Source organism: Rhinolophus sinicus, chromosome 13 (genome assembly GCF_057876585.1).
Source record: "Rhinolophus sinicus isolate RSI-liver-muscle chromosome 13, RSI-T2T, whole genome shotgun sequence".
Lineage (NCBI taxonomy): Eukaryota > Metazoa > Chordata > Mammalia > Chiroptera > Rhinolophidae > Rhinolophus > Rhinolophus sinicus.
Window position 1 is genome coordinate 12,372,556 of NC_142513.1, and position 14,647 is coordinate 12,387,202.

Sequence of the window (14,647 nt, forward strand, 5' to 3'; positions counted from 1 at the left end):
AAAGGCACAAGAGGACAGAGACCGTGTGTGCATCAAAGTCATAAGCAATCCAGAAAAACTGCACAATTGAACATGACACTGGGCCCTGGCCCAGCTTAGAGGATGAGCTCAACTTGAACAGAGGCTTTTAGACAAAGGAGCACAAAACTCCCACGAGTCTCTCCCTAGCGCTTAGGAACTGTCACTTACAATGGCTTCCTGCGGGAGTGAAAGCAGGATGGGACTATCGGAAGACTGCAGCCCTGTCACTCAGCTGGATGGCACAAAGAGCTTTGGAATTTAGGATGAAGGGCTCTGATTCCATCCGTGGCGTCTGATGTAGGAAGGGAGGTGGAATGATTCATTTTTTTCTAATGGGAGAAAATGACTTCAATACTTCATGTTCCTCAAGGCTGGGTCCTAGAACCCCTCCTCTTTCTCCTCTCTCCCTGGGCAAGCTCATTCACACCCATGGCTTCATTGACCACTTATACATTGAAAACTCGCATATTTATTTTCCAGCCCAATCCTCTCACCTAAATCCCACACTCGTGAGTCCAAGTACCTACTCAACATGTCCTCTTGGAGATCTCAAACTCATCACATCCAAAACCAATTTATGACCTTCCCAAACCTGATTCTCTCCTGAACTCCCCATCTGGGTGAAGCACCCTCCAAATCATCCTACTGCAAAAGGCAGAAGCGGTGGTGCTCCTCACCCCTTCCTTTCTCACACCCACCTATCAAACCTTTTGGACTTTGCCTCCTAAATCTCTCTTCATTCCTTCCAGTTTTCTACAGCCCCACTGCCTCCACCCTAGTCCATTCCCTCTTATCTAGATGGCTGCAATCTCCTGGTTTCCCGACACCCACTGCAGTCCCCTCCAATCACACTCCACAAGGAGGCCTTCCAGCCATTCTTCCCCTAGGTTACTCCTACTCATCCTTCAGCTCTCAGCAAATGCCATTTCCTCAAGGGAAACACTCCGTCACGTCTCTGAATAGCGCTGTTTCCTAGCACTAGTCATAGTTGCCGTTTTACATGTGGCCCCCACTGGAGTCTCAACTCCGTAAGAGCAGGCCTTGTTGCCACTGCTACATTCCCAAGGCCGTGCTCAGTGTCTCATGTTCAACACTGACATCTAATGTTTACTGAATGAATGTCATTACTTATACCGTGCCTCAACCCAGTTAAACTGATCACCACAATCTTCTGGGCCACTGTTACCTCTTCATGGATTATGGTGTCCTATGTCTGTCCTGACCCTGTCCTTCCTCCAGTATATTCTCTACACTGCAGCCAGAATTATCTTTTCAACAGGCAAATTCACCCATTTGTGATCTTTCAATACTCCCATTAAAGTTCAAATTCATGAACGTGGCCTCTAACGTGTAATCTGCTAGTTACCTATCCAAAGACTATCGTCCTCTTGTTCCTTAGTAACATAACCCTGATTACAGCAGCGTGCCCTACGAAAGGACCCTCCCAGCCTCCCCAGTAACCAGCGTGTTGGAGAGGTTTGCAAGGTCGTACAGAAATCAGATGCGTTGGTAATTCAGTGACTTGAGGGTTCTTTCCAAAGGCCAGAATTTCCTTTCTCCCAGATAACGCTGTGTCCTCATGTCTGCGAAACGTCCATAAAGGAAACATTTCTCGTGCTTGGCCAATGAGATGAAAGTGGATGGTACTGGTTGGAACTTCCAAGAATGTTTCTTGACGTGGGAATAGACAGCTGGGTGTGCTTTGCCCATCCCCAATTTCTTCTGCTTTCTGCCAGTTTCAAGGACATGATGGCAGGGGCTTCATCAGCTATCTTAGACATGAACTAGCAATAAGAACTCGAGACATGTGCCTGGGATGGCTGAGCAAAACGAGCCCACTAGGACCCTGATTCCCACTAACTATGGAGCGGCTCTAGAGCCCTGTACTTTGGACTTCTTTTATATGAAGACATAAGTGTATATCCTAAGGCACTGAGAGTTTGCGAACAGCCAAACCGAAAGTTGATACAGGCTTCTAAGTATTTCATGACTTGACCTCTGTCAGTCTTACCTCTCCCTTCATCTTCTTCTCAAATTCAACAGTTCAGCCACGCTGAGTGTTTTTAAGTTCCTCCAGGCTATTTTTCTCCGTTGAAAGTCTTCCCAAGCTGCTCTTTCTGCCTGGGTTACAACCCCCACTTAGCTAACTCCTACTCACTCCTACTCACGCTCTGGATCTCAATTTAAAAATCAGCTCTTCAGCAACCGTACAGGCTAAGATGCCCCTACTTTCTGACACCAGAGCAGTACCTTGTCATGCTACGTGTTACACTGTGAAGTGTGGTATTCACTCGCTCTCCTCCTCCACCTTCTTATTCCAACTATATGCCAAAGTCCCAGCACAGGTGTTCAGTGAGCATTTCTTCAGTAAAAGGTGTAGATGAGTGAGGGGAATATGGTGTTGATTAGAGAGCTAATTAGAGAACTAAGGAAATATAGTGGGTTTGATATCTTTGCAATGTGAAAAAATGAAGTGGAATGGCTGGTATATTATTTGTTTATTATTTACACCGTGCCCTGTTCCAAAAAAGGATGTAAGGACAGGATGGCGGAGTACCACCTCACTTGAGTGCTAAGGAGTTCACATCCATTTAGAGACACTGGTGTAGGAGAGACTCTGTTAGAAGGCTGCAGGGTAGCTTGGGGGAGGAAGGAGTGCTAAGAAAAGCAGTGGCATCACGTCCTACCTCATCTCCATCTCCTTGCTTGCAAGCTCTACCTCAGGAGTAAGCCAAAAACTGGTGGCAGGGTTGCAGCGGGCCAAGGTTAGCAGGAAAGCTGGAGAGGGTTAATCCCCAGGGAGGCACACCACCCCGCCATCCTTTCCTCCCGGTGGTGCCTACTACAAGGAGAGTCTGGTCTTCTCTGAAGGGCCCTGGCTGGGCCTAGGGTCTCAAATGGAGAATAGCCAGCTCTATCAGTCCATAGGTGGGGGCCCACTGCTAGCTGCAGGCTCCAGGCTCTGCCCCACCATCACTCCCACCCTCCTCCTCATCAGACTGTGCCAAGGGTGTGTCTGCTCCGCCGTCACTGGGATTTGGGCTGTGCAGGTTGGTGGAAGAGTCAGAAGACGAGGAGGAAATGCGGGATGTGGTCCTGTCTGGTATGTGCACTGGCAGGCTCCGCCCCTCTGGATGGTCGTCCAGCCCTGCCCAGAGAGAAGAGCTGGTCAGGGTCACAAACAGGACTTCAGAGGACTCTCAGATATGATCTGGCCGGGAGAAACCGAAGCCCAGACAGGGTCAGGGACTTGTCCAGAGTCACTCAGCCAGTCCAGCAAAGAGCCAGGTCTTCTGACTCCTAGTTCCTTCTACTTCTGGGATCATGTGTGGGCTTCAGAGTGAGGTCAGTCAATGCAAGAGCGTGAGTTCTACCTGTCACTTACTTGCTACTGAGTAGCTTTGGGTAAGTCACTTTCCCTCTCAAGGACTCTTCTCCTCCTCTGTAAAAAGATGGGCTACCTACATTCCAGAAGGGTTTTGAGGATAAAAATCTAAGAATGCTTATAAAATGTCTGGCACGTAGTAGGCTATCAATAGCAGCAGTTTTAAATAAGTATCTTTTGTAAGTTAAACATACAGGCTTTGGAGTAACAGTCAGGATTTGAACCCAGCTTTGCCCCTTTCTGGCTATGTGACAACTTCTCTAACTTCCTTCTTTGTAAATGGAGATAATACCACCTGCCCTAATAGGACATTGTAAGACTTGAGGTAATGTATGTAAAGTATTTTAGCACAGTATTAGAAACCTAACAAAGTGCTCAATAAATATTATTAAGATGACTAATACTGCTTACCTTACCTAATGTAAATATTACATTTTCATGTTATTTTAATTACATTAATTTCACAAATGTAAAATTAGCAAAGGCTCAGGGGGTTGGGCATTCCTAGAACCTTGGATTGGGGATCTGTAACCCAGTTCCCCTCAGGGTCAACTTCCTTAAAATCAGAACAAACAGCTGTTTCATTGGTGGCAACGCCCCCTTCCAGCCCCCACAGCTATACTTCCCCAGCCCAGCCTTGCAGCCTCACTTCAGAGCCCCGACATCCGGCCCTGGCTAACTGGTGCCCAAGTCCCAGCAGCGGGGCGGGGCGTACCAGCCTTCTGGGGGGTTGGTGGAGGATCTTCGCAAGGCAAGAACACGTCTGCTCCGTCCTGATCCCCAAGGTCAATAAGTTCCACTTGCTCCAGTGCGTCCACATTCACTTCCATGGATGAGATACTACCTATGGGGGCTGCAGATCAAGAAGGGGGCAAGTCAGGAGGACCCAGGCGGTAGGATGGTCAGCGACGTGTCAGGTCCAGAGACAGAAGTTCAGAGGGCCGGGAAAATAAGAGAGGAGGGGGCCCTACAAGATGTCCTCCCTATCCTAGTCCCTCTCCCCAGGTCTTAGAACTTACGTCTCTGCGACTCGAGATGCAGGTGGGACAAGGGGAAGACAAACTCTGTCTCTGGCTGTAAAATGTCCTCAAAGAATTTCTGCCGCTCCCGCAGGCGGAGCTGCTGGCGCTCCAGGGCTGCCCGAGGATTTGGGTCCATGTCAGCTCCTGGAGGGTGGAAGAGCAAGCTATGAAGTTGAGAGGGGATGCAGGGGGGAGAGGGGGTTGGGCTTGGGGAGTCCCACTGCAGCCAGCATCCCAGCAGTGGGGCCTCTGGTTCCAACCCAGACACTTCTGGACTTGGCTTTCTCCTTCCCCTTCCCTGAAACAAAGTCCATTACCACAAACTTCAAGTCTCATGCAGAGGCGGGGCTTACCCTAGCTCCACAAAGGGGATGCCAGTTCCAGGCACAGCAAGAGAGGCTCCTCTGTATTCAGGGGACAGACGCAGCCAATGGCCAAATCTCAGAATCATGCCCTCTGAGAGGGGTTGGAGGGACTGATCTGGCCCAGAAAGGGGAGGCACTTTTCCCACTTTATGGACCTGGCATCTCCTCAGAAGGCCAGGGAGGGGGATGGGACAGAGATCTCAAGGTGGATGGAATGTCTTCTTCCTCTAGGACTGCAACTCCAGTTCCTGCCGGTTCTTCAGAACCCAGACAAAAGCTAGAGCTCTCTCTCTCTCTCTCTCTCCACACACATACTGGCATCACCATCACCCCCACCCACTGCAAACCCTGCTCTGAAGCTACAGACCTGACTTCCAGAGTTAGTTTTGTTCCTAAGGAAATCATCTTTCTAGCCTCAGTCTCCCCATCGGAAAATGCCATAGTCGTCCTACCTGCCTCAAACACAAGACACTGCTCTGTAAAATGTGAAGCTCTGATACCTGTGCTATTCAGAGAACCATCCAGTCTCTTCTCTGTACTCCCACAGCTCTCTATTTGAGCTCCTCTCTTCTGACATATCTCACTGTCTTATCTCCCCACTAGTCAGTGAGGAGTCATTGGAAGGGCAGGTCCTGGGTCCAATTCAAACCAGGCCCCCAGTGCTAAGAGCTTTCCAGAACACTAGAGCTCTGGGCCTTCCCAGGCCCTGTATTCACTCGCATAAGCTCAGCCTCCTTCCAGGCACTGGGCTCTGAGCCCATCACCGGAGGCCAGGGAGTAACTAACTCGAGGACCAGATCCTCCTCCTCTGTAGACTGCCTTTCCCTCCACATGTGGGTGGACTCGAGACCCTGGCCAGCTCCACAGGCGCTGGGGCGGGCCGCGAGGGACCCAAACCCAAGTGGGTCTGGCAGGGCCACAGAACCGTTGGGAGATTCTGTGGCCACCGGCTGGTGGCGGCGGAGGAAGGAGGCGCTGACGCCGACTCCTGGGAAAGGCTCTGAGAGCTGTGGCCCAGGTCACAACGCTAAAAATACCCAGGCCCCTGGGGCTGTCTGGTCCTGCAGCGGTTGGGGGAGGGCGAGAGAGTGGGTAAGGGGAGTGACAGGGACCAGGGGCTCCGGGACGTCCCCTCTCCTTTCCCTTCCCCCAACCCCATCAATCTCACAAGATTGAAAGAGCTACCCCCTGGGGGCCGCGAAGCCGAGTGCCAGAGAGAGGAAGGGAGTTGTTTACGCGACTAAAGGTGCTGGGGAGAGGGGTTAAGAGATTCGGGGGCAGAAGGCTTCCAGGAGCCCAGCGGAGGACCAGTGAAATGGAGAGCACCCTCTCTTTCTGCCCCACCCGCACTGGAGTCAGTGAGAGCGAAAGAATTCCCTAAAAAGGGACACGCCGCGTCCGCGGGGGAAGGGAGGGGAGGCGACAGAGGCCCCTCCGACCCGACTGTCCCCGCCCCACACCAGCCCGCCCCACACCAGCCCTCCCCGCAGCACCTGCGCCCGCCGCCACCGCGGAGCCCCTACCTGCCGCGCCCGCGGACCCGCTGACTCAATCTGTCCGCTCAGGCGAGACGGCGGCGGGGGCGTGGGAGCAAACCGCGCCGGCCGGGGTGGGGCTGCGCCGCTGGGTCTCCCCCGGGACGCACGGGCCCTGGGAGCCGGGAACGAGGAAGAGGCGGGAGGCGGAAGTGGGGGAGGGGTGGCGGCGGGCACACGCGCTCGCCTCTTGTCCGGCGACTGGGGGGAGCCCCTTCGGGCGCGACAGCTCATACTTCCAGAGCGGCCGAAAAGTTCCCGGCTCGCATCCTTCCTCCTCGCGCCGAGCCGGCCTCCTCCGCGCTCTCCCAGCCGCCGCCGCCGCCCGCACGCTCGGTTCCGCACGCTCGGCTCCACTAGCCGCACCCCGCCCGCGGGCGCAGACCCGCTGCAGGAACACGCGCGGGTTCCCGGCCACGCACACTTGCTGCTCCGGGACAACCCCGACACAACGAGCACGCACCCGCACCCCGACACCCTCGCACACTGATGCGCGCACATCTCGAGAGGGCGCATGCCGGGGAAGAGAGGCTGGGGACCGCCGGAGGGGGAGGGCACCGACCCCGTACCTCCTGTCAAGACAGGTGCACTGCGGCGGAGCACCCCCTAAGCCTGGGACTCACCCGGCAGCCTCTGGTTCCTGGCTCCGGGACTGGACAGAGCCACCGCCCAGCCTTTCCAGCGCACTGGGCGGGGTGGGCGCCGGGACGGGGCGGGTCAGGGCTGGAGGGGTGGGCCGCTGCGCCGCACCCCCACACACCCGCGAGAAGCCAACTCCTACAGGGTGCTCAGATAGGCGCAGCATGCCGGGGCTGGCGGGGGTGGAGGGGAGAGGCGCCAACTGCGGGCCAATAGGGGAAACGCTTGCCCCCTCGCAGCACCTCCTGGCTCAGACCCGTGCTGGAAGTGTCTAATCTAGTTGCTGCCGGCCCAAGACTGTGCCCATTCTCTTTCTTCTCCTCTGGTACTCCTAGCTCCAGGGGGTGGGGGTGGGGGGACAGAGGTGGGAGGAGGTGTCTGTCGGAGATGCTTCTGCCGTGCAGGTCACTCAATCCTCCTCCAGCAAGTCAAGAATAGGACTCATCATGGGCACCTGCCTGTCCTTCGCTGCCCACATTCAAATACATCTCCATTTCCTGTCGATTCTTTTTCCTCAATGTCCTTCCAATCTACCATTCCTCTCCGTTTCCACCACCATCTCTCCCCTGGCTCCTACAGCAGCCTTCTATTAATATATGGTTGTCCTGTCCTCATTCCATTCCCCACGCAGCAGTCAGTCATCATTTCAGAACGCAAGTCTGAAGTGCCACCCCCGGCTTAAATCCCTCCATTGTTAGAATAAAATCTAGGCCTGCTATTTGAGCCGAGTCTTGAAGAAATGAGTTCAACAAGCAGAGATGAGGGGGAAGGGCATGTGCAAAGGGATGGAGGAGTGAAAAGTCATGACAGGTTCAGGTTTCCCTGTCAGGGGACCAGCACTGTACAAATACCTAAAGCACAGCCTCTTCTATTGTTATTGGGATCTCAAAACAACTCTGTGAGATAAATACAGCAAACCGCTTTCCCACTATTTTACAAGCAAGGAAACTAGTTTACTGGAAGCAACAAGTGCAGTGGTTGAAAGCACAGGCATGGCAATCAGACCCTCTTGGGTTGTAAACCTAGCTCTGCATCTAGTCAGCTATGTAAAACACTTAATTTCTCTGATCCTGGATTTCCTTGCCTATTAGGTAGGAATAGTTAATTCCTACCTCTTATAGATACCAGAAAATAAGACCTAGCTATACAATCAGCTCTAATGTGTCTTTTGGAGCAAAACGTAATATAAGACCCGGTATTATATTATTTTATATTATATTATATTATATTATATTATATTATATTATATTATATTATATTATATTATATTATATATTATAAGACCCGGTCTTATTGTAAAATAAGACCGGGTCTTATATTAATTTTTGCTCCAAAAGACGCATTAGAGCTGATTGTCTGACTAAGTCTTATTTCCGGGAAAACACAGTAATTCACATAAAATGCTTAGTACAGGACTTGGACACTTTGGAGATGCTCAATAAACATTAGCTGTTCTGATTGTAATGGATTCTGAGAAAGGGAGTAAACTGCTTTCTTCCATGAATTTCTGAAATTATAGGAAGTACTCTCTAATAGTTAATACTTCTACAGAGCTGTCACTCTTATAAGTACTTTGCATATATTAACTCTTAATCCTCTTAACAGTCCTGTGAGGTAAGTACTATTATTTCCACTTTACAGATGTAGAAACGAAGATGCAGAGAGGTAAAAGGACTTGTCCAAGACCATACAGTACGTAACTGATGGAGCTGGAATTCGAACCCAGGTAGGCTGCTTCCAGAGACTGTCTGTGCTTGTAATCCCTACTCCCAGCCTGTTCCCCTTTTATCTTGTTTCAGTTTTTATCTTCCAACTAATGTTTTGTCAGTTTGATTCCTATTTCTTATTAATGGATGGAGTACATACTTGGTTTCATTTGCCAGCACAAAGGAATGAGGCCAAGCCATTGTACAGTGGATAAGAACTCCGATCCCAAAGTCACCTCCCCCCTTTTCAGGCTTATCTCTAGGAACAGGACTCCATGGATTATTTTGAATTGTCTCCAAGATAGTGACAGATCAGGAACCTCTGTCCCTTCACTTTGCGAGATATTTACCAGATTAAAAGGTAGAGAGAGGAAAAGAATCCGAGCTAGAAATAATTCTGGGGGCTATGCTGGAAGGGTGTCAGCCAAGAGAAAGACCCAGGCAGCAGATCCAGAAATGGATGGCAAAAGGTCTTGAAAGGAACAATGACAAAATACATGGCTTAGACTTCTGACTTCCACCTAAGATGCAGAAAGCTAAGGAGAGTATCATTACCACATGAATAATTTTTTTTAATTGTTAGGCAATCTATAGAATTATAACTTTTGTTGAACCCATCAGAGAGCTGAGGTTGCAGAGCAATAAATTAACCTGAATTCCAAAGAAAGACAGGAGCCTCCAAGAAGAAATGGGATGCAGGCACTGGCACACTTGTGATGCAGGAGGAAGACGAGGAATCCACACACGCAGGCAAGAGTTAAGCTATAGTTTTTAACTGAATTGCTAAAGGCCCAGTGTGTCTAGTGTGAGAGTATAGAATCTGTGGAAGTCACAGACACTAAAAGTAATCATGGAAACAATAAAATCCAACCCTCGTTCAACTCCTGACAAGATTGACTCAATCCTCCACATTAATGGCTTAAGGAGAGATATAACAATGTCCAAACATAAATAATATTGTCCTCAGTCTCTACTGTTCTACATATTATGTCCAGAAATCAATAAAAAATTACAAAAAGCAACTTTACAAAACCAAAAACCAAAAAGTCCTACTGTCAAGAGACAAAGTAAGCAACAGAACCAGACTCAGGACCCAGATAAGCCCCTTGAGTTACCTGACACAGAATTTAAAACAACTACAACAATATGTGAAAGGCCGTATTGGAAAATAAGGACACTATGCATAAACAGAAGGAGCATTTTAGCAGAGATAGAGACTATAAAAAAGAGTCATATGTAACATGCTAGAAATTTTTAAAAACATGTAACAGAAATGAAGAATGCCTTTGGCAGCCTCATCAGTAAACTCAACACAGCTGAGGAAAGACTCAGTGAACTTGAAGATAGGTCAGCAGACACTACCCAAACTGAAACAGGATGAGAAAAAAGAGTGAAACAAAATGAAACAAAAAAACCAGAACAGAACATCCACGAGCTAACATATGTGTAATTTGAATGCCAGAAGTAGAAGAGATAGAAACACACTCACACGTGCACACACACATGCACAAATATGATCTATCATATTCAAACTGTTGAAAACCACAGATAAAGAGAATATCATGAAGGCATCTAGAGGAGAAAGACAAACTACCTACAGAAGAACAAAGAAGAAGTACAGCAGATTTCTCATCAGAGACGTTATATGACCAAAAGACAATAGAATGGTATCTTTAAAATGCTGAAAGTGAAAACTGTCAACCCAGAATTCTATCTAGCAAAATATCTTTCAAACATGAAGAGATACAAACACTTTTTCAGATGAACAAAAACAGAAAATTCATTACCAGCAGATCAGCACTATAAGAAATGGTAAAATGGGTACAAGACTAATGGGGGGGGGAGGAAATCACTATAAATTATATAAATGCCTAACCATTATGCTGTACACCTGAAACTAATATAAAATAATATTGAATGTCAACTGTAATTGAAAAACAAAAGAAAAAGAAATGGTAAAGGAAGTTCCAGAGGCATAAAAAATACGATACCAAAGAGAAACCTGGATCTACATATAGAAATGAAGCTCTCTGGAAATGGATGGAATAAAGGTAAATATAAGACATTTTTCTGTTTTTAATCACCTTAAAAGATAATTGACTGTCTAAAACAAAGGAATAGCAATACGCTGTGGGTTTATAGCATACATAAAAGGAAAATGTATGATACCAGTAATAACAATAGTAAAAATTATAGGATGAAGAATTAGAAATATACTGTTAAATGGTCCTTATGCTATATAAGAAGTGATATAATATAATAAAAGATTTACTGTGATTAATTAAACATATATATTATAAGTGCAAGAGCAACTACTAAAAGAAATGTTAAGAGGTATAAATAACAAGCCAAGAGTGGAGATAAAATGGAATCATAAAAATATTGGGAGGTATCCTCCTGGGTCTCTTTGTGTTCAATGTGACTTGTTGAGTATGTCAAGATTGCAAGGCCCTGACTTCTCTTTCATCTGGGCCCTTGTTCAGGATTGTGAATATAGCTGGCAATTTTGAGAGGTGAGATCACATCGCACAAAGGCAGGCTTGCTTACTGCTTGCTATAAAAGTGCTGGGCCAGGTTTCTCAGCCATAACACAAACCCACTGTGCATCTGAGACCACTGTTATCATCTGTGGGACTTAGAGCTGAGGGAACCAACACAAAACTATGCTGATGTTCATGTTGCTTGGTGTGCTAGGAGTAATAAATTGTCTTGATTGAATGCAGGAGGTCTCACTGTCTACTTTTGGTACCATGAGGTTAAGGTTTTTCCCTGACAAAACACAATTAATCCGAGTAAGGGAGAAAAAGAGGAAGACAACAGAAAACACATAGTATGATGGAATATTTTAATCCAACTGTATCAACAACCAATTAAAAGACAGATTAGTAGACTGGGGGGGGGGAAGCAAGAGTCAATAATACGATATCTACAAGAAACCCCATTTAACTATAAAGAAATACATGAGTTAAAAGTACATGGATGGGGCCGGCCCGGTGGCTCAGGTGGTTGGAGCTCCTTGCTCCTAACTCTGAAGGCTGCGGGTTCAATTCCCACATGGGCCAGTGGGCTCTCAACCACAAGGTTGCCGGTTCAACTCCTTGAGTCCCACAAGGGATGGGGGGCAGCGCCCCCTGCAACTAGCAACTGCAACTGGACCTGGGGCTGAGCTGGGCCCTCCACAAGTAAGATTGAAAGGAGAACAACTTGACTTGGAAAAAAAAAAAGAGTCCTGGAAGTACACACTGTTCCCCAATAAAGTCCTGTTCTCCTTCCCCATTAAAAAAAAAATAAAGAAGTACATGGATGGAATAAGATATACCACACAAACACTAATCAAAGGAAATTGGAGTGGCAGTATTAATATCAGAAAAAGTAGATTTTAAAAGGACTATTACCAGGGATGAAGGAGGACATTACATAATGATAAAAGGTTCAATTCACTAAAAAACTTAACAATCATAAATGTATATACATCTAATAATAGAGCTTCAAAAATACGTGAAGTGAAAACCAACAGACCTTTAAAATAAGAGAAAAATCTATAATTCAGGTAGAGAATGCAACACTTTTTTCTCAGTAATCAATAACAAGCTCTAGACAGGAAAAGAGCTAAGGATATAGAACATCTGAACACTATCAACTAACGTTCTGCTTGACATTTTATAACACTTCACCCAACAACAGCAAAATAAACATTCTTTTCATCTGCAAATAAAACATTCACCAAGATATATCGATCATATTCTAGGCCATAAAACAAACCTCAATAAATTTAGAAGAATTTAAATCATACAAAATATGTTTCATGACTACAAAGGAACTAAAATATAAATAATAACAAAGATATCTGGAAAACAACCCAATACGTGGAAATAAAACACAATACTTCAAAATAACCCATGAGTCAAGGAAATCAGAAAAAGATCTTGAATTGAATGAAACTGAAATGCAGCAGCCACCCAAAGCACTCCCCATGTTCCTTACTTTCTGTTTACTCAGACCTTTGTGTAGTCCTCTCCAATGCTATTGTCAAGGTGACTCTATATGACCAATAAGACTTGGCAGAAATGATGGTATATTGCTTCTAAAATTAGGATTTCCAAAAGAAAGGAGCACAGCTTCCATCTTGGGTGTGTGTTCTCTCTATTGTTTGGATCCGTTATTCTGCAGGGAGCAATCTAGTACATTGTCAACAGCCCCACAGAGAGGCCCACGTGGCAAGGAACTGAAGATTCCAGCCAACAACCAGGGAACAGAGCCCTGCAGCAACCTCCTGAGTGAGCATGGAAACAAGTTCACGGCCCTAGGAGAGCCTGGAGACGATGCAGCCTTGGCCAGCAGCTTGACTGCAACCTCGTGAGAGACTGAGGCAGAACCACTCAGCTGGAGCATTCCTGGGCTCCTGATGCTCAGACCCTCTGAAATAAAGAAATACCTCCTGTTTTAAACCACTAAATTTGGGGATAATTTGCTATGCAGCAATAGATAACATATATAGAGATTTGGGTACTGGGGTAGAGTGTTACTGTCACAACTCCCTAAAATATGGGAGTGGCATTAAGTAATGGACAATACATTTTGAGAAGAGTAGAGTGAAAGTGCCTTGACAAAGCTGTTACTAGAAGCCTCCGGCTTTGGATAGGCTGCAGTCAGGGTAAATACTACTGGAATCTGGGGGAAGATGAATTCTTCATGTTATGTTGTGGCACAAAGTTCAGCAACCCTGTTGCCTGTAGTTACATGGAAAGGACAACGACTTGATTTGGGGGGAAAAAAACGTGCCTAATGAGTTTGGTGATCTAGCTAAGGATATTTCCAGTGTTCAAGTGGTCTCTCCTTGCTGCTTATAGTAAAATGCAAGAGGAGAGACAGAAACTAAAGCAGCAGTTCTCAAATGAGAGGTATGTTGCTTCCTGGGGGACATTTGGCAATGTCTGGAGACATTTTTGGTTGTCAAAACCGGAGAGGTTGTTACTGGCTTCATAGTTAGTAGAGGCCAAGGATACTTAAGTATCCTACGATGCACAAGACAGACCCCTCTCCCCACCACCGCCTCCCCCCACATCAGAGAATTATCCTGGTGGTAGCCAGTTAGCTCAGCTGGTTAGAGTGTGGTGCTGATAACACCAAGGTTGCCGGTTTGATCGCCGCATGGGCCAGTGAGCTGTGCCCTCCTTAAAAAAAAAAAAAAGAGAGAGAGAGAAAAGAAATGGTATCAGGTGCCTCAATTAAAAAAAAAAAAAAATTATCCTGCCCAAAATGTCAATAGTGCTGAGGTTGAGAAACCCTGAGCTAAAAGGAAGAACTGTTAAGTTTGAAGGATTCAGGACTTGATGGCAGAAAATTCTCAACCTCTCCAAATGGCAAATGATGGTAAAACTAAGAAATGGTTTCCTAATAAAGCAGCTCAAGTCCAGCACATAGCCAACAAACAAACAAACAAACAAACAAACAAAAAAACATGGTCCAAAAATGAAACTGAGAATGTGACTGTAAAACCTTTTGTTTACATCTCAGAAAGATTTACGACAATGCCTCAGTGTACTATTCAGTCAAATAGAAGACCTCTAAAGAGATGATAGGTGTGTCTCACGGATCCTGTGAATCAAACAATACAGATTCTAGAAAGCTTAAGGGTATTGTCCCTTAGCCATTTTGGCAGAAGCCTAATGGAGAGAAGGCTTTATCGCAAAGAAATTGTAAGCATGGTTTCTGTCTGATAGAGTGGACCTAAATCGGATTCAGAGACCCACAAGCTCTGAAAAGAATTACATATCCAGACACATCTTCAGCTTGGGTTTATAGGGATGATAAAGGAAGTGTAGAATAAAAAGAGAATTTCCGATTCTGAACAAGATGGGGTAGATGCATTCCTCTTTATCCCTCCCACTAAGTACAGCTTGAAATGCTGGACATTATATATAAAACAAACATAAGAAGGCAGACCAACCAGGAACCCTCGTACTCAAATGAC

At 46.7% G+C, this 14,647-nt stretch overlaps 1 protein-coding gene across 4 annotated transcripts in view; it reads right to left on the reverse strand.

The window, feature by feature from the left end:
- Positions 1-2,502: 2,502 nt before the first annotated feature.
- DBNDD2 (dysbindin domain containing 2) overlaps positions 2,503-14,647 on the reverse strand; it is a 30,649-nt gene continuing 18,504 nt past the window's right edge. For 2 of the 4 annotated variants that reach the window (XM_088789097.1, XM_088789099.1), the window contains 3 exons: positions 4,426-4,572; positions 4,122-4,259; positions 2,503-3,169 (listed from right to left, as the gene is read on the reverse strand). In XM_088789097.1, coding sequence (XP_088645223.1) covers positions 2,964-3,169; positions 4,122-4,259; positions 4,426-4,564 — 483 coding nt within the window. In that variant the 5' untranslated portion in view covers positions 4,565-4,572 and the 3' untranslated portion in view covers positions 2,503-2,963. Of the gene's footprint in view, positions 3,170-4,121; positions 4,260-4,425; positions 4,573-6,316; positions 6,826-6,951; positions 7,267-14,647 lie in introns of those variants that run through there. The other 2 variants (XM_088789098.1, XM_088789096.1) reach the window with 2 other exon arrangements.